Source organism: Rhinolophus hipposideros (assembly GCF_964194185.1).
Source record: "Rhinolophus hipposideros genome assembly, chromosome: 8".
Classification (NCBI taxonomy): domain Eukaryota; kingdom Metazoa; phylum Chordata; class Mammalia; order Chiroptera; family Rhinolophidae; genus Rhinolophus; species Rhinolophus hipposideros.
The window spans coordinates 59,138,028-59,158,672 of NC_138054.1; the positions used below are offsets into that span (position 1 = coordinate 59,138,028).

Sequence of the window (20,645 nt, forward strand, 5' to 3'; positions counted from 1 at the left end):
ATTATAATGTGTCTCTTTGGGTTTTCCTACTTATTTCGTAAAGCTTCTTGGATTGTAGATTTGTGTATTTCATCAAGTTGGGGAAGTTTTCTTTTTAGTCTACCTCTTAGTCTGCCATTTTGCTGGCATCATCTGTGCTTTCTTGCATAACTTTGCCTTCTATTTGAAATGCCATTTTTCTACCCAACATTTATTTTCTCCTTAGCTGAAGTCTCACCTCCTTCACAACACATTCCCAGGCTGGAGTAATTTCTGTTGATAAACATACCACTTAATATCTGCACAGCTCATTTGGCAATTAATGATCCTGCCTTTACTGATACCAAGGACACCTTTTCTGACCCTCTCCAGGGAAAGTCATGTACCCTTCTGTGTTCCTACAGTGCCTCATGCTAACCTATCGTGACACCTGCTACACTGCATTGCAATTATCTTTTTATATTCTTCTGCCCAACTCCTCACATACACTGAATTATGAGTTTCTTAATGGCAGGTACCTGTCCATTGTTTTTTGTATCCCTGAAGTGTAGCACAGTGATAAGTATATAGTAGGATTCAGTATTTGTTGAATCAGTAAATAAGTCTTAAAGTTGCATTAGGATATATTGGGTTTCATTGTGTATTTTCTCTTTCACTTCTCTCAGTGATCCCCACGTAAGATATGTAAACTAGAGAGTATCTTCAATTTATTTTAAGGAATTAGCTTACACGATTGTGGGAGCTGGCACGTCTAAAATCTGTAGGACAGGCTGGTGGGCCGGAGACCCAGGGAAGAGTTGATGTTGTAACTAAAGTCTGAAGAGTCTGGAGATGGACTTTCCTTTTCTTTAGGGGACCTCAGTTTTTTCCTCTAATGTCCTTAAACTGACTGGCTAAGGCCCCCCCATACTATGGAGGATAATCTACTGAAAGTCTACTGATGTAAATGTTAATTTAATCTAAAAAAATACCTCTACAGCAATATCCAGACTAGTGTTTGACCAAATATCTGGTACCACAGCCTAGCCAAGTTAATATGCAGAATTAACCATACATCATAGGGGGTGACAGGAATCAGGGCCTCAGCCCTAGCAAGTCTCTGTTTTCTTACCTTTCACCTCAGCTTATTTGTGTGAAAATTTCATTATTGTTTAAGCAGGGACAGCAAATGCCAGCAGCACCTGGACTCACATTTGCCCATCTTCATTTCACACAAATGATTTTTCTTAGGAATGAATGAGATAATCCATGTAAAGTACTTTACACATGATGCCTGTCATGTATTAAATGCTTAATAAATGTTAGTTTCTGTAATCATTAATAGTAATAGTAGTAGTAATAGTAGTGGTAATGGTGGTGGTGGTGGTGGTCATGGTGGTGGTAGAAGAGATATGGTAGTGATAATAGTGGTTTTTCTATTAGTTCCAAATAAAGGCATCCTAGATAAATTTTCCGACTGCCCTGGTTTTGGTCATTGGCCTGTTCTTGAATTCATTCCTGTGATTGTGAGGTGCGGTACTGTGGCTGGGTAAGCTTCGGTCAGGATCCAGTTAGTCCCTGAGCACTCATTGCTCAGAGAGTTGAGTCGGTAAAAAGCTGGCACCTTCTATTTGAAGTATATGGATAGAAAGATGATTGCTGAGGGAAAAAGAGAAGTTTCCTGAAAGGATTGCTGGGTCCTAGAAAGAGGGACGGTGAGCCAGAGCAAATAGCTGTTACTACAGTGATTTAGCTGAGATGACCTGTGATGGAATTACCATTTGAATTCTGGGCTGTTTTACTCCAAGTCATATGCTTTGAAAACCACATAATGAGCTTCTAAAAGTAGAGATTGGTTGGATTATTTTGACTATTTAGACAAGATTTGTGGGCACAAATTTCAGTAAATACGTATTCTACCATTGTGTATTAGATCAATGTTTTCTAAACTGTTTTGTAACTCATAATTCCTTTGAACAAATTCAAAAATTACTCCATCAATGTTATTTAAAATTATAAATAATGTTACTATTATAAGTAAAAAGCAACCAAAGTATAGGTTCAAAGCCTGCTTTTTTCCTAATTATATATCATCTTGTACATTTTGCCTTGCAAATCTTAAGATGGTAGAGATAGTAGCACCTGCATAATGAAAAATAAGACTGTGGCCCTGAAAGGTTATGTGACTTAATCAGAGTCAGAAAAACTATTTCAGGGCGGAGCCAAATTAGAATCCAGGTCTCCAGTTTTTAGGCCCATTTTTCTTGCTTTCCATAAAACCCAGCTGCCTTACTGAAGACTACATAATGAGAATAGCATGCTTTTTTGTGTTTGCTTGTTAGAGAGATTTATTGGCAGTTAAGCTACTTAAAATAAGAGCATCTTTAGGGTTAAGTGTGCCCAAAGAGATTTTTATGAGTAAATTTTAGGGTTGAAAAATATAACCTTCATGGTTTCACAACTTTCTAGTTTTCAACTGGTTTCCAGTTTTTATTGTTTTCTGGTTGGAAAATAGTAGGTGTTTATGTTCAGAAAAAAGGACATAAAACTGTAACTAGGAAGGACTTTGAAAGTGATTTATTTAATCCCTTGTTTCTGACAATGTATTATATCAACATTAAGACGGATGGCTCACTCCTTTCTCCCCATAAACAGAGCCTGGGCAAATGGAAGTGAATTGCATGAACTCAGGTCCCTGAGCCTGACTGCCCTTATGAATAGCTTTTGACTGCTTCATATAGGTTTATGTAGTTATCAACTTTAGGTTTTTGAAAGCCTAGCTTGGGCTTTGCCCTCCTTGCTGGTTCAGATACTAGTTTCCACGGAATCAGCTAGGGAATGCTATCCCTGGCCTTTATGGCTTTGGTATTTGTGGATTCCTCAGGATGTACCAGCATCTTCGGAGTGAATAGGGCCAGAGAGATAGTCTAAGATAGAGAATGTGTAGGATCGTTTCTTTTCCCTTTTCTGGAAGTTACTGAAGTGAAGGCAATAGCCTTTCTTGTCTTGGCATCCAAGATGCATAGTGCTTTGGGCAAAAGGGTCACCTATTTTTGGAATGTATCTTATGTCTATCTTGGATCTGCCTATATTGGTGGGCTTCTTAGGAAACTGTATCTAAATATGATTTTTTTTATTGTGGTGCAGAATCTTGAAAAGAATTAAGTTTTTAAATTACTAATGTTAAACAATGCTTTGCATTAGTTATGCATCGATCACCTTTAGAAAAATATATGTGTTAATTTGAAAGGAGAGTGTAAGAAATATGGCCAGACATCCTTAGTGTACCTAAATGTGTTTAGATATTATTTTTTTGCCTGAAATGAAAAGGATATTTTTTCTTGTCTGAAATGAGCTGCACAGGTTGAGAGTCAATGGAATACCACAGAATAACAGTTTGGTATCTCTGAAATTATAATCTTAAATTAATGATAAAATGTTTTGATTTTATGATTTATAGGACGGAATTTCAATTATAATGTTTTTTAGAGAAAGTAATATAATTGACAATTTTATTTTTTAAAGGTTTCTGTTTAGTAGTGTGTATTATACTACTTGGTTTTGACAATAAAAGGGATTATGAGACCAGAATTTTACTAAATAAAAATAGATTAAAAAGTAAAATTTATTTCAGACTAAGAGAAAGTAATGCCTAAACATTTCATATTTTATTTAGTTGGGAATGATTTTCAGAATATGTTTAGAGCCATCACCACTGCTCTCCACTCCTTCCAAATTATGAAGAGAAATTTGTACTTTCTAAGCTTCCTCCATTTTACCCAAAGATAGACTGCTTGTTAGAGCTGAGAGTCCTTTGCAATCTGTTTTTCTTTTTCATCAAGTGAGGTTCCTTCTTTTGCGCTCCCATTTTTCTGTGTTGTCTACTTTAAGTCAGCTTTAAGAAGCTTCCTGCCTTCTTGCAGCCTGTTTTCCTGCATGTACACTTGATCTTCTGAGCAGATAGTCAGGAAAGCAGTTAACAGCAGAGCAGAAAGGATTGAATACAAATGCGCATGAGTGTGTGCAGTGCTGATCTATGATACTGTGTGTTTTCTATTTTTATTATTATCTACTGTGGGAAACCAGGAGCTGAATTGATATTGACCTTGTGTGGAATGCCTCTGAGGATTTGGGATGGGGGAGGGGGCTAGTTTTTCATGTGACTTATCTCTGACATGCTGCAGCAGGACTGAAAACACTCTTCTGCTCACATAATGAGGAATGAAAAGATTTCCAAGATTGAGCTTGTAGAATTTGCGGGATATATTTAGATTTTTCTTCCTGTTGTTTTTCTATATTTCAATTTTACATAATTTTACAAGGATTGGAAGCGGGGTGTGACCTTTGCATAATAAATAGGTTGAGTTATGGGAGGAACGGGCTGAAACAATGATTCGTATGGTAAGGGACTGTTTAAAATCTCCGCGACATCGTGACCCACATTGCGACCCATCTGACAAACGGTTAGTGAGCTCCTTGGCCATCTCAAGTATTTAAAAGAAACAATATGCAAACAGATTTATTCTTGTGTTCTTTTCTCCCATACAATTCTTAAGAACATTGTGCATATATATCCAAAACAGTTGAGTTTTGTCTGCATTTAAAAATCTTACCTTAAAAAGGTGAGAAATACAAATGTAGCATGCAGTTTTCCCTTAAGTATCTCCTTTGGTGTCATTTTCTCACTTTCCTTTATGCTACAGTTTAATGGAGCCTGAGCTTATGTTTGGGTTATGTCTGGGATGAAACGGAAGTATAGTCATGAAGCTCTAAGGGGAAACTGCAGCACTAGTCTGGAGGACTTCTTGAATGCTATCCTCCCTTCTTCATGTCGCCTTGTTTTACCTTTCCCCCCACTCCAAAAATGTATTATTGCTGCAGAATTCTATGGCTTTTTCTCTCGTTTTGTAGAAAAGAAGAAGTGAAGGGAGCAGTGTGTGTGTGTGTATGTGATTCTAGTACAAACAGCAGTTATATTTATAACATCGAAAGAAATAGCTTTATTTTGTAATTCTGAATCAAAGATTACTTCGGGTTCGTTCATTAGTAGGAATCCAGCTCTGATGGAAGCATGTAAGAATTTAGGTAATGATATTTCTAAGTAAAAGTGAATTCTAGCATGTTTGATCTGAAGAGTCGAAAGAGATAAATGCTAATGTGATTCTTTTTTCACTTAATATACGTTGTTTTATATATTTGATCAATTGAGAGTGATCTGTAATCCTAAAATAGCTTTTTTTAGCAGATGTATTTGATAGAGCAAATAGCCTGTGTATTGGCAATCCTTTCCATTTTCTCTGTTTCATTCTAAAATTGGTACACACCAGTGATTTAAGGGGAAATTAACACTTCAGTAAATGTCCTTTTCCTTAATATTGTTGTCTGTTTCCATTAGCCATTTTCATTTGATTTTAGCAGTGGTACTTAAGGGTTAAGCTTACAGAGCTGATGCAACCCCTCCTTTTTTTCACCAGCAATTTTCATTGGACAGCATTTCCATAGCAACAGTGAGATCAGTGAAACCTGAGTGTTTCATTGATTATTTTTCTCCTTTTCCTTTTTTTAATCTATTCTCTTTTTACCACATTTTAGTGAGAAAGCAATTTTTTTAAACAAACAGCTTATGTTCATTTCTGTGCCATAAATAATTAAAAGAGGGTAGAATAATCTGCCCTTCCTTTAAAAATTGAATGTTTCACTATGTATTTAAAAAGCGATTCAGGATTAGGGGGATGGATAACCATACCGGCTGTAGCTGATGTTCTCAAATATTCTTGCATTGTTTGCTGGTCTTCTAGGGAAAAGAATAATGTGGAACAGGACCTTAAGGAGAAAGAAGATACTGTTAAACAGAGGACATGCGAGGTTCAGGTACGTGAACTGTAAAATTCAGTATTCCATTTTTGATTTAGGAGAATTCATTCTAAATGTATATGTTCATTTACTGTGTGGTGGTTATGGTGTTGATGGTTATGGTCAAAGAATGCCTCTTATATATGTGGCATAAATATTTATCTTTTGTAAAATAATTGTTTTCCTCTGACTTCTGGCCTGCAAAAATCATACTATAATGAGAAAGCAGTATTTTTCAACATAAATTTCTAGTTTTGGAAGTATTTTAAAGATAATATTTACCTGCCTTTGTATCATTAAAGGTTAGGTTTGACTTACGATGTAAGGATTATTACACCAGTAAAATTAAATGAGTGAGATAGTCAAATTGCGTTTTCATCCATGTGAAATTTTGTTAGCTAGGAGACCTAGTCATTTAAAGGACTGTTTCTCATAATACTGGCAGGGTGGAAATCATATGGAACAATTTAAAATAGCATTTTATAAGTTGCTTAGTAGCCAGGATATCTTAAACTTTGGCATTAAAAGATTTAATTCATTTTCACAAAGAGCTATTGAAGTGATTTCATTTTACAAGTAGAAAAGACAATAAAACCTCGGTTTCTGATTGGGAAATGACACAAAAGGGGGTATTCCAAACATTTAAAATTCAGGAAATTGGGCAGTGTTGCATTTAGAACAGTAAGCATCGCATGTGACTGTGTTACTGGGGCACTGTTTCCTGAATGCTGTACCAGCACACACAGGAGATTGGGTAGAAGCAATGGTAGCAGCTGCTAGTAATAGCTCATGGGTGGGCACTTCTTACCATGCTACTTTGGATGTTGGATTTATTTGCTTATCCCAGTTTTAAATGGGTAAAACCTCCTTTAAACTGTTAGATCCATAGTTTTGTTTTGATGTGGACATTCACCAGAGATTGTCTACCAGGTGGACTGTGCAAGGGTGGGGAGAATGATTTACTAAGAGATTGAGGAAGAAGACTGAGAGACTTCTTGTTGGAAGTTGATTCTTGTATTGGATGACTGATTTTATTATATGTACTGGAATTTTCCTAAAGGTGATGCAGAAGTCAAGAGATCATCACGAATGTATTTTTTTCTTTGTCGTAGTGAGATGGCTGGTGATTACATTTTTGTGCAATTTTTGAGTTTAAGAAATACAAAAAAGTCACAGACTTTAAGCAATTACTGCTGAAAATAGTTTAAAAATGGAAGGTAAAATAATCTACAAAAGTTTTCTCAATCTAAAGAAACAGATATAGTTACTGGTAAAATCTTGGACAGCTTCTAAATTTAACCAGATAATGTTTCAAAGTTGGAACTTTTTTGCGATAGACAATGTTTTGTTATTTGTGTACATCTACCTATTGGTTTTCCCTATTGCATCATTTGAGGATGTAAATTTAAACAAACACTAAAATTTTTGTGTGTTTGGACAAACACTAAAATTTACATTGTTCCTTTTAGGCTAAATGGACTATCCTTGAATATTTGATTTCTTATAATTACAGTTTTATTGTCAGTCAAAATTTCTTCATGATTTGCTTATCCTTCTTAGTGGTGATGGTAAGGTATATGTTAAACCTTAAGCTTTTGCTAAATCCAAAATGTGTGATTGGCAGAGGAAGTCTTAACTGTTGAATTTTTCTTCATAGGGAGCTATAAATGAAAGACATCTTGATCTGGTTGGTACCGACCAAGTTGTAATGGTTGAACATAAGTTCATTGAAAAATAACATTGGATTAAAGCTTTGCATTAATAGATTCATTACTCATTCCATTTCAATACACGTATCACTGTATTATCCATGGTAATGAGACGCTAGACGAAGAATGACATAGATAATTGACATCTTCAAGTAATTAAAACTTTTAATTTTAGTGATCATTTTCAATTTTCTGAAGCACAAGACAACTCACCAGAAGTGGTAATAAGTAGATTTCATTACCTATTGAATTAACTCTGATTTACCCATTAGCAATGAGGCACAGACTAGAAATAACATGGATAATTAAAATCTATAAGTAAAAAATATATATAATAAAATCTGTAAGTAACTACAACTCCTAGTGCTTATTTTCTAATTTCTCTGGCAAAAGGCAGTTTACTGGAGCTATTAGTGCTTCTTCCTGACCCCACTTTTTAATGTAGGTGCTAATGAGAAATACCAAAAATGAAGACATCAGGTGAAAAGTAAGGGAATTTTGACCTATCAGTGAGTGACTGCCTAATCCAAAATTGGCTTTTCTGAGTGTTCTTGCTTTTCTCCATATTTATAGTCACAGATAGTGATTATATGAGCTCATATCTCAAGCCAGAAACCAAACTTTCAAAGCCTCTTTAGATGCAACCAAGTCCAAAAGACTAGTTCTTTTTTGTTTGTTTTGCATTTATATAGTATTAGAAAATCTGCTGCATAATTAAATTCTAAATTTTTGTTTCCTGTGTATAATCCCATGAACTACATATTAAAAACTTTCAGTTCAAGATTTTTTTCTTGAAGACCAAACCATCGATTAACTTCAAATTTAGTTTCATGATAAACACTGCTAGTTTATCAAGTTCTATGGAGAAATTAGGTCCAAAGTAATCCAAGAGAAAAAGGCTATGAAAAAGGCCCTTCTATCTCAGATGTTTATGGTTTGGGCTTTTGTTGTTAAAGGGAGAAGGTAGACCCACATGGTTTCCTGCCTTAAACTACCTACAATTTTATTAAAATTTTTCTCCTGAGTAGTCAACAAATATGTAGGAATTTACCTTCATATTTTTGCTTTCTTCAGTTTTGCATAGAATTCTATAGGAGCAACTTGGTTTTAGACAGCCTTGAATTAATTCCTGGTTCTGACTCTTCCTAAGTTTGTGATCCTATGTAATTTAACCACTCTACACATTAGTTTTCTTTTCTGTAACATGGGATAATAAAAATGCCAAACACTGAGAGTCGCTGTGAGAATAAAATGAGATAATGTAGGTAAAGTGCCTCAGTGTGATTGGCACCGGATAAGTTCAGTAAATGTTCTGATTTGGTAGCATTATTCTGTGTTCCACTGTCATCTCCTTATTACCCTCCTTTCATCATCAGGCTCTTCTCTGACTTTTCTATGTTTACATCAGGCTATCTGTACATAGGATTAACCAATTTGGAAATACCTTTTTTTTTTCTTGCTATTGCTGCCACCTTAGCTACAAACATATTTTTCTCTGTGTTTGTTGCCCTTGTGTGGCTATTTTTTCCCTTCCTGTCTTTTCAGTAACCCTATTTAATGTGCTGTTAACCCATACCACTGTGCTTTAATTTTTCTCCTTAGGAGCATGAGTGATCTTAAGGCCAAATTCATTGTTGCTGCTTTCTTACATTACACTCTCCTAGATATTCTCCTACCTCTGACCCTTTGTTTCTGTTGCCTTTGCCTGGGACTGACATTCTCTCCCCTCACCCACTTCCTTTCCTTTTCACACCCTCTGTCATCCGTATGCTGATGACTCCCAAATATTTATCAAGCCCTCAAATCTCCTGAGTACCAGTTGCACATCTCCAGTTAGGTATTTTGGTGTTTATCATTTCAAAGTCAGTATGTCTAAAAAAAACAAGTTTTCCTGGGGAAAAAATGGCCTCAATTTTGAACTTCCTTTTTCTGTCGGTGATTTTCTTTCTCATTACTGCCACCCTTCTCACCTCACATCTGTCAGATCATAAATGCTTACTCAGTCCTCTTCTTGCCTTTCTTCCTAAACTAATTTTAGTATCATGACTCTCAGATGTGAAAATGTTTACTGTTGCCCACTGCCACTGTTAATGATGGGAAGATGTCATACCTCTGGGGTATATTGGAAGTAGAAAAAAAATGAGATACAAACCCTCCTCTTTTACTACTTTTTTTGTTTTCTGCCTCTAAACTGCGTGCCTACGCATTCTCCTTCTTATTCCCACTCTTATACATTTTGTTGTTGCTATCTAGAATGTTCCCTACCTCCCTGCTTATGTGAATTCTACCTATGCCTTAAAGCCCAGCTCAAATTCCACCACTTCTCTAAAACTTTCCCTTCTCTATCTCTTCAGTCTATACCAGTCTTTCCTGTGTTGGAACTCCCAAAGAATAGTGTATCCACTTCTATGGCATGTCCAGTATGTTACCTTATAGTGATAGTTTAGTGTGTATGTATGTAGATTCCAAAATCTTCTATATCGTGAGCTTTGTTAAGCTTAGAAATTGTACCTTGAATCATATCTTTTACTATATTTGGTAATGTATTTGTTAGATGGAGGTGAATTTAAGGAAACGGTTGATAACAAATGAATAAACTTCATTTTTGTGCATGAAATTAAATGTAGGACAAGACACAGCCAGAAACCACAGGCAGAACGGATTGGGAGCACAGTAGGTGTCATGAAGAGTCAGACTCCTCCATATTGTTCATATTACCCTCATGCCAAAGAAGCTTCCAGTTATTTATGCATTATCAGTAAAGATTTAGTTTACTGATAAAGATTCAATTTATAGTAATTGTCCATTTTTAATTTTTTTTCATTTTAGTTCACTTAATTTTTTTTTTTTTAATTTTTTAAAAATGATTTTATTGGGGAAGGGGAACAGGACTTTATTGGGGAACAGTGTGTACTTCCAGGACTTTTTCCAAGTCAAGTTGTTGTCCTTTCAGTCTTAGTTGTGGAGGGCACAGCTCAGCTCCAGGTCCAGTTGCCGTTTTCTAGTTGCAGGGGGCACACCCCACCATCCCTTGCGGGAGTCGAACGGCAACCTTGTGGTTGAGAGGATGTGTTCCAACCAACTGAGCATTCCGGGAGCTCAGCGGCAGCTCAGCTCTAGGTGCCATGTTCAATCTTAGTTGCAGGGGGCAGAGCCCGCCATTCCTTGGGGGAGTCGAACCGGCAACCTTGTGGGTGACAGCCCACTGGCTCATGTGGGAATCGAACCGGCAGCCTTTGGCATTAGGAGCACGGTGCTCCAACTGCCTGAGCCACCCGGCTGCCCAACACTTAGTTATTTTTTTTATTTTTATTTTTTTTTAGATGAAGAGGGATGACTTATTTTGGGTGGAAATAAAATTAGATCCATGAGCTCAACATTCTTTTCCTAGCGATAATGTTCTTAGAACATGCTGGGAAGCATATGATTGGGAACTAAAGGCGGTTTGTTAGTGAGGTTTCCGAACACCCATCCTAGTTTAATAGATTTCCCTTTCTGTTCTCTGACTTAAACATCTTGTTTATACTTTTTTTATATTAAGAATACTCTTATAATTTCCATTTTGAGAATTAGGCCAGTATAGTGAATGTGAATGATTATTTCTTGTTTTGATTTTGTCTGTAGAGGCTGTTTTTTTTAATCAATTAAATATAAGTACGTGTTTTATTCATAAATTAGTACCCTTCTAGTTTTATTTTTTACTCTGTTTTATATTAAATGCAAATGTATTCATGTTGCTAATGATTCATATGTTTAATACTTAGGTTATTTTTCGTTTGTACAACTGACTCGGGTTGCTAACATGAATTATTTTACTATAATATATAGCAAAGAGTTTTTATCCATTTGTTTAAATTTTATTTTCACTAACCCCATAGTGCTTCATGGAGTGTGGAAGAATGGGGATCATTTTCAGTATCTTGTGTAATTTCTAGAAAACAGGACATTTTCTTTGAAATTTTATTTTAAATAAAGCCAAGATCCCAGCTCAAGGATCCCTTCATTTCTGCACGAGGAACCTTGGATGTGGCTAGCTTTGGTATTTTTCTAAAACAAACCTTGATACTATATTTCAGTAGTCTTGTTCACATCATCCTTGCCATTCTCTAATTGCTATTGTCCTCCTTTCTTTTGCTGTAAGCAAGTAGAGCATTTAAGTGGAAAATAGAGTATAACTGCTGACCAGCATGATGCTTTTAGGAAAGGGAGTAGGACAGGAGGAATGATCAAGGGAACATTCAGGTAACTGTACAGTTTTAAAAATTTTTGTTTGTTACAGTAGCAGAATATTTACATATACTTTTGTGTCATGTAAAAGAAGTTATCGATGTGAATGATCACTTTAGATTGTATAGGATTCTTCTTTTGTAGACAGGCTTTGCAGGAACCATTCATTCAACTTGTAAAATAATTTTGCTCAGGCAAGTTTTGCCCTGGCAAGTTTATTAATGGAGCTACTAGCTTCTTGTTATTTTGAAGCTGGGGAGAAAGTAAGGCATTAGATGAATTTCATTAATGTGTTTAGTTACATCATTTCACATTTCTAAATTATCAGACTAGCAAAATCGCAAAGATAGAAGGGGCAGAAGACTTAAATGAAGCCCAGTTTTACAAACCCTACTTAGTGTTTAAGAATTGTGATAATATCATGTAAAACACAAATCTTCAAAGCCCTTAAATTCATCAGTGTTTTGCATATTCTGAATCCCTGTGTCTTAGGTTCACCTTAAACACAAAGGTCTCTTTAAGAGGAAAACTCATCAATACCATTAATAGTGCAAGACAGGAAGCAAACTATAAATTACATAAGAATGAATAAAAAGTGCATGAAGAAAGTGCAAGGTAAAAAATGTGTAACCCATTTCTCTAGTTGTACAACACAATATTAAAACAACTCTCAGACACATTGGAGGGAGAAGGATGAATAAGAAAGCAACTCTAATTTAAACAAAATTTAAATAGAAACATTCTGCAAAAAAAAAAAAAAGAGAGAAAGAGAAAATAGACCCTAACTACAAAGGCATCTGTAAGTTTCTTCAGTCACTCACTTGATGGGATGACATTTGCTATAGCTGCATGCACTGATTCAAGAGAGCATTTTCCCAAAGAGCTATCTTAAGGTTGAGAGAAAATTATTCTAAATTAGTGGAAGACACTATTTGGTAGAAGTACCTGCCACTGCCCTAGTCAAAGGGGGAGGGAGTGATGGGAGGGAAATATGCATTTTGCCTTCACGTAGTCTCAGGATAAGCAAATCTACCAAAATAATATAGCCAAGTGTATCTGGATACTGATATTGATATGGAAATTGTCACATTTGGACATTTCTTGGTATTTTCTGATTATGAAAGTAATATGGGTCTATAATAATCTTATAAAATATAGAAAAATATAAAAAGAGAAAAAACACAATTTCACATTCTAGAGAGAACCATTAACATTTTGCTATATTTCCTATGAATATACATAAATGAGTTTATGTTTACTTTTGATCATATTGTGTATACCTTTGAATTTAGCTTTTAAACATTAGCATTATGTCTTGGACATTTTCTTATATTATGTGACCTTTTTAAGGTAAATTTTGTTTTTCTTCATTAGATTTATAATAAAAGTAGAGACATCAAAATTACATCTGATTATAATGACTATATATTATTAGAGATGTGAAATCCAGGGTTTTTCTTTGGGGTTTGGGAAAGAATATAGGTAACATATTTTTCCTATTCCCACTTCTGAACATTTTTAATTAAAGGGAAAGAGGAAAACAATTACCTCAAGGTTCTTAAAAACTGCTTTTTGTGCTAGCAGATCATATATAAACTAGATAATTTATATAGTTTGATATATATAATAATACAAAGTAAGGTATTTACAATGAATTATAGTCCCAAAATAATAAAATTACTTTAGATCTTTGAAAATATTTAAAAGATTCTTTTAAAATATTTTATAATTGTTAAAATTTTTCAAACTACTGTAGTTACACAAGCTTCTGTGTTAAAATGAAGCAGTTATTCTGCCTTCCTGAAGGGTAAAAATAGCACATCATAAATGTAAAATACAAACATATAAGTTTAAAAACACAAGAAAGGTACATGCCACAGTGACATGCTCAAGCAGTAAAAATTATTCCCATACAATGGAAATTCAAAATGTCAGATCAGTCTTGGTATATACGCTAAAAATAGTGAACCAGTATAGAAATTTTATCAGGTCAAAAAAATTTTATCATAGGTCAATTTGAGTCAAATATTAACATTTAGCTATAGTTTCAATAGAGAGTGAAGCTTTTCACAGTATGTTGAAAGAACATGAAGTTTTTTCTTTCCGTCAATCTCAGGCACATTTCCCAATAATTTCTCCCAGGTACTAGAATTCTTGTGCTAGTTGTCATCATTCATTGCTTAAGTAATAACTCAGAATGTGCTAGGCATTGTACTAGATTGTGGAACTTCAAAGAAAGATGAGGCATTGGCTCTCTCCTTTAGCAATTTATAATACAGTATATAGAAAGTGTGATAATAGAGGTTACAAACTTCTTTAAGGGCACAGGTAAAACAAGCTCAAGGTGGGTTAGAGGAGATGAAATTTGGCTGGACCTTAAGAATGAATAGTGAGTTTCCAGGTAGCAATGGTGCGGAAGGGCATTCAAGGCAGAGGAAGTGGCTTAGAAACGGCATAGAGACACTGAAGCCTATTGGAGAAAAAAGAGGGTCTTTTGAGGTGGGGCACCGATGAATGTGAGGAAAAGAAGGTAGTAGGAAAAAAAGGATAACTTGAGGCCCAGATTTGAAGGTTTTAGTGTGTCTTGTAGCCAGTTTTACTTTATTCTACAGATGACAGGGAACCATCATATATTTTTGAAATGGCAGAGTGATTAAATAAATCTTTGTAATGAGTTATTTTTAAAGAAAGTTGGATATTTGGAACAGGAAGAAACGAAGGCAGAAAAACCCATTATGAATCAAGGGAGGGACCTGTATTTATTGAGAGATATTGCCAGGTGCATATCTAAACCTGTATCTCTACATTTGAGTATGGATTAGTCAACAGTATAGGTAAGGTTAAAAATGTAGGCATGAAAAAAAAATTTAGGTGGTTATGGTAAATTAATGATAAATTACTAGGGGGGCACACCATTATGAATCTGTAATCACATACAGTAGAGACTCATGGAATGTTGGGACTGGAAGCGTCTTTCATGATCAACTATTGTGTTGGCCCTTTTAAAGGAATTTTTTAAGGAAAGCTGCATGATAGTTACACTTTTCGATTTAATCAGTTGGTTGAGAAAATATAAGATAAAAAGCAATTATAAAAAGCATTATTCAATGTTTTATTTAATCCTAGAAGCATCTGCGTACTCGTATGCAGGCATACTTCTTTTATTGCACTTTGAAGACAGTGCGTTTTTTACAAATTGAAGTTTTGTAGCAACCCTGTGTTGAGCAAGTTTATTGGCACCATTTTTCCAGCAGCTCAGATGATGTAAAGTATTTTTAAATTAAGGTATGTACATCATTTTTAAAGACAATGCTATTGTACACTTAATAGACTACAGTATAGTATAAATATAACTTTTATATGCATTGGGAAGCCAAAATATTAGTGTGACTCTCTTTATTGTGATACTCGCTTTATTGTGGTGGTCTGGAGCCAACTCGCAATGTCTTCGAGGTATGCCTGTATTTGAAAAATAGTGGCAGACATGAGTGAGACATTTACTGTGCAGACAGTGTATAGCATAGGGGTTAAAACCTCAGACTCAAGTCAGAACCTAGTTTGAATCCATCACTTGCTAACTATAACTTTGGACAAGTTACTTGTCCATCAACTCGTAAGTCTGTTTTCTCATCTATAAAATGTGAATCATTGTACCTACTTTGTAGATCTGTTATGTGGATTATAAATGGTTAATATATGTAAAATATATGTGGTTAATATATGTAAAAAGCCTGGAACAGTACCTAGCACATTGTAAGGACTGAAAGTGTTTGCTATTATAATGATGATGCCATGCTGTCTTGCGTATAACATGCAGTAAATTCAGAGACCTTCTTCTGATTTTTTCCCCTGTTGTTCTTAGATTCTTATTCTGATGAATAACTATTGGGACCTTTGAATAGTCTGTTACTAAAAAGATAGTGTTATTTGAATTTTTATTTACAGTTTTCCTTCACCCTCTTTGAGATCTCCGCCCACTGTATCAACACATGCCTTAGAGTTATCAATCAATCCCTTCTTCTTTCTCACTTACGGTTCCTAGAGAGAACTAAGTCCTAATTCCCTATGGAATCATTTACATGTAATAAATTAATCTCTCTCCTGTGCATCCACAGTGGTACTGGTAACGTGCCATTCTTGGGAGAATTAACAAAGTAGTCATTCAAATGATCTTCTGTGGTTCAGATGGGGAACCCCAGTTGTAGAGGGTATACATATCACTTTATCTTGACTGCTGTGTTTCAATGTGGTAATGGTGGCAATGGCTGCTTCTGTCTGTCTCCCAAAGTCTCCCTTGTATTTTTTTAATATACTTTATTTTTTAGAAAAATAAAGCAAAAAAAAAAAAGAAAAAGAAAAATAAAGCAGATGGTACAGATATTTCCCATTGTGTTTTTTTTAAATCTCTATAGTCTTTGTCATTAAGCATAAAGTCTGGCACATAGAAGAATTAATAAATAGACCATTTTCAAAATGGTTTAATATTTTTTTGTTTTAAGAAATTCTTTCCTACATTGAAATCTATGTTTTCTTCTATACATTTTAAAATTTGTCTTTCACATTTGGGTCTGTAATATACCTGGAATTTATTTTTCAGTTTGGTGTGATTTAGAGACTTTGTTTTGCTGTGTAGTATGCCCAGTCATTTACTGAATACTTATGTAGTTCTCTTTTCTTCAAGTCAATTTTAATGTTATGTCTTTGTGTCTTTTTTTTTTCTGTATATGCCTAGACTGAGGTCTGAATGCTCTTTTCTGTTCCTTTGATCTGTTTGTCTATACAGATCAATACAAAACTGTCTTAATTATCTTAGCTTTCCAGTAATTCATAATATCTGGTAGGGTAAGTCATTTTACATTTCATAATCCTATTTTTCCCTTGTTCTTCCAAATATGTTTTAGAATCAGCTTGTTGTGTTCCTTGCAAAAGCTTGTTAGGATTTTCATTGGTATGTATAGATTAATTAGGAAAGAATTGACATCTTTATGATGTCATTCATCATTCACTAAATACAGAGTACCTCTGCATACCGGGAACTGGGAATACAGCAGTGAACAAAACTCACAAATATTCCTGGACTCATGGAGCTTTCATTCTAGTAGAAGTATGAAAACCATAAACAAGATAAATTATATGCTCTGTTATTCACAATAGCCAAAAACTGGGAACAATCTAAATGTCCATCAAATGTATATTTATACAATGGAATACTGCTTGGCCATATAAAAAGGGACAAACTACTTATATACATATATGCAATAACACAGACCAATCTTAAAAATATACTGGGTGTAAGAAGCCAGATGCAATAGACTACATATTAATATTATATGATTCCATTTATGTGAAGTTTCTACAAAAGGCAAAACTATAGCAATAGGAAGCAGATCATTGGTTGCCTGGGGCTTGAAATGGGAACAAGGATTGACTAAAAGAGTACAATGCAAATGTTTTTAGGTGATGCAAGTGTTCTAAAATTGGATTATGGTGATGGTTGCACAACTGTATAGATTTACTAAAACTTATGAATTGTATACTTAAAAGAGGAAGATTTTGTGGTATGTAAATTATACCTTAATAAAGTTGTTTAAAACAATTGTTTTATGCCAACACAGATGAACCTTGAAGACATGCTAAGCCACAAAGAAGCCAATCTCAAAAAAACCCCACATGTTGTATGATTCCATTTTGGGAGATCGAGAAGGAACTAGGGAGTGACTTGCTAATGTGTGTGGGGTTTTTTAGGGGGGTGATGAAAATGTTCTAAAATTGCCATGGTGGTGATGGTTGCACCACTTTGTAAATATACTAAAAACCAGTGAATTGTAAACTTTAAATGGGTGAATTGTATGTTATGTGAGTTACCCCAATAAAGCTGTTACAGAAAGTCAATGAAATTGTATGCTATATATAAAGGAGAATTAGGAATGGGGAGGGAGGTGGTGGTAATGGTGCTCAGGAAGGTCTCACTGAGAAGGTAACAGTTGAGCCAAGACTTGAAAGAGAGGAGGGCTTGAGCCATGTGGATACCTGGGGGAAGAACTTTCTAGGAAGAGGGTTTAATCAGTGAGAGATCCTGAGAAGAGAGCATATCTGGCATGTTTGAGGTACAACTGTGAGGCCAACAGGGCTGAAGTAGAGCAAGCGAGGAACAGAGCCGTAGGAAATGAAGTAAGGACGTTGGTTTTTACAGTGAGGGAGCTGCAGTGTCAATGTAGAGTTTTGAATAGAGAAGTGACATAGGTTCTTAACTTGGCAGCTGTCCTGAAAATAAACTGCAAGGTAGCATGGGAGGAAGCAGGGAAAGCAGTTAGAAGGCAGCCATCCAGGAAAGATAAAAGTGACTTGGACCAAGGTTGAAGGAAAAAGTGGTCAGTTTTTTAATATATTTTGATGGAAAAAGCAACAAGATTTGCTGACATATTGGAAATGAGATAGGAGAGAAGGAGAAGAGTCAAAGAAGCTATATTTTTTAGCCAGAGAAACTGAAAGGGATTGAGGATAAGGCACATTTTTGGGGGGGAAATACCAGTTCTGTTTTTGACCCGTTAGAGAAGCCCATCAGACATTCAGGGACAGGCTTGAGTAAGCAAATTAGGCATCTAAATCTGGAGTCTAAGGAAGAGGTCCTCAAGTAAAGATTGTGTTTAAGGCTATGAATCCTCCAGTCCACCCACGCAATATACTCATACTTAATAAAACAAGACTTTATTTTCCCTTAAGATAGGCTCTTAAAAATTGTTAACTTAACCTTCCCCTGCCTCCACAGAGAATAAATATGTGAATTTTCTTGTATGTCAGGATCTTCAAGATGAAGTTGAAAGGGAGAATACTAATCTGCAAAAACTGCAGGCTCAGAAACAGCAAGTACAAGAACTCCTTGATGGACTGGACGAGCAGAAAGCCCAGCTGGAGGAGCAGCTCAAGGAAGTCAGGAAGAAATGCGCTGAGGAGGCCCAGCTGGTAAAGTCTGGCCTTACTGCCATGGACCTGTCTCTACCTTAGTGGCTCTTCCTGCTTGTTGTTGTTAGGTGGCAGTCAGTAGTTTGGGCACGTGAAGGAAATTGACCATGTTTCATCCAGAAATTATAGGCCCTCTTTAGGGAAAATAAAGCATTTAATGTATTTTCCAAGTTTTATTTGGAAGTATGTGACTTATTCCTTCAACTTCCCTCTATTTTTTTCCCTACTTTCCCTTTTCTATCAAAAATTTACATCAAAAATCCACCAAAATAGTAAACTAAACAAATAAACATATTGCATTATGGAGCATTTTAATGACATCTCTTTTGTTTAATCCCCCTGTCTTGTCATTCACCTCCATATTATAGATCTCATCCTTGAAAGCTGAATTAACTAGTCAGGAATCACAGATCTCCACTTACGAAGAAGAGCTGGCCAACGCCCGGGAGGAGCTGAATCGCCTACAGCAAGAGACAGCAGAACTAGAGCAGAGTGTGGAGTCAGGGAAGGCTCAGCTGGGACCTCTTCAGCAGCACCTGCAGGAGTCTCAGCAGGAAGTCAATTCAGTAAGTCTGTACAGCAGCGGGAAGTGACATCAAGTGGGCCGTCATGTCCTTTTAGGGAATTATACTTTCTCATCTTCTCCTTCTCTCTGCCTAGTTCATTCATTTTTCAGACAGTTCGGTTTCTCGTCACCTTTCATAAATGAAACTGTCATACATCTGGTACGTCTGATGATCATTGGAGTTGTGGTTAAGAGTGTGGACTTGTAGGTGGATGCTTTAGGTTTAAGTGCTGGCTCTGCTTCGTACTACCTGAATCACTTTAATACCAGATTCCTCGTCTTTAAAATCGGAGAATTAACAGTACCCCAGGACTGCTGTGAAGATTAAATAAGGCAAAACCTGTGAGACATTTTAGCATACTGTTTGAAACATAAATGCTAACAAGTGCAGTTTATTTTTATAAATAACCCAGTGTCTTCCTTTTTGTGACTCTAATTTTGAAATCAATTTTACTTATTTGGCAAACTGTATTATTTTAAATTAGAAAATTGTTTTTTAATATAGATACATGTGCAGTGTTATGGTAGGTCCAGTGTTTAGATACTTGCCTTCCTAAATGGAGAATATTTTATAGAATGATAGTAAGATGGTTAGATAGGAGCATAGAGATCATGTAGCTGTAAAATGAAATGACCTTTCAAAGTGAGAGGCAGAAAAAGCGTTTTTTTTTTAGCTCAATAAGAATAGCTATTAAGTAAGAATGCACGAATTCAGGCAGAAGCTCCAATAGTGTTCCAATTAGGAGACAAAGGCGAGGGGTATTTATGAGAAGGGAAAGGGCAATAGTTACATCAGTAGGAGGAAGGCATTTCTATTGGTGCAGATAACATAGTGATATTAATTCTAAACAATGTTTTTAATTTCCAGTCCAGTACTGTGTTTCCCCCAAAACAAGACCTAGCCGGACAATCAGCTCTAATGCATCTTTTGGATCAAAAATTAATATAAGACCCATTATTATATTATGTTAATGTTATGTTATGTTATATAAAGGATTCTGAGTTATGTTGTATAATACAAGACCCGATCTTATAGTAAAATAACACCGGGTCTTATATTATTTTTTTGCTCCAAAAGATGCATTAGTGCTGATTGTCTGGCTAGGTCTTATTTTCGGGGAAACACAGTAGTTATAATAACTGCAAACAGTTTGCAAACAGTTCTTTGGGGCAGTGTTGCCCTAGGCCCAGTCCAAAGGTTATTTTGCCCTATTTTAACATTCCAAAGGTTGAGTCATAAGAGTTGCCCAAGCAATTCCTCTGGCATGACAGCTCCCAGATCCTTTTTTTTTTTTTTTTTTTTGGACATAGGCCATTCCTTTTATTTTGAATTTGAACTAACTGAAGCCGTAATATTTTTGAGGTTCATC

The 20,645-nt window shown here is 35.5% G+C and overlaps 1 protein-coding gene across 7 annotated transcripts in view; it reads left to right on the plus strand.

The window, feature by feature from the left end:
- EPS15 (epidermal growth factor receptor pathway substrate 15) overlaps positions 1–20,645 on the plus strand; it is a 103,928-nt gene that overhangs the window by 50,008 nt on the left and 33,275 nt on the right. For all 7 annotated transcript variants that reach the window (XM_081057043.1, XM_081057046.1, XM_081057047.1 and 4 more), the window contains 3 exons: positions 5,757–5,829; positions 18,549–18,710; positions 19,079–19,276. In XM_081057043.1, the coding sequence (XP_080913169.1) occupies positions 5,757–5,829; positions 18,549–18,710; positions 19,079–19,276 (433 nt within the window). The remainder of the gene's footprint in view (positions 1–5,756; positions 5,830–18,548; positions 18,711–19,078; positions 19,277–20,645) is intronic.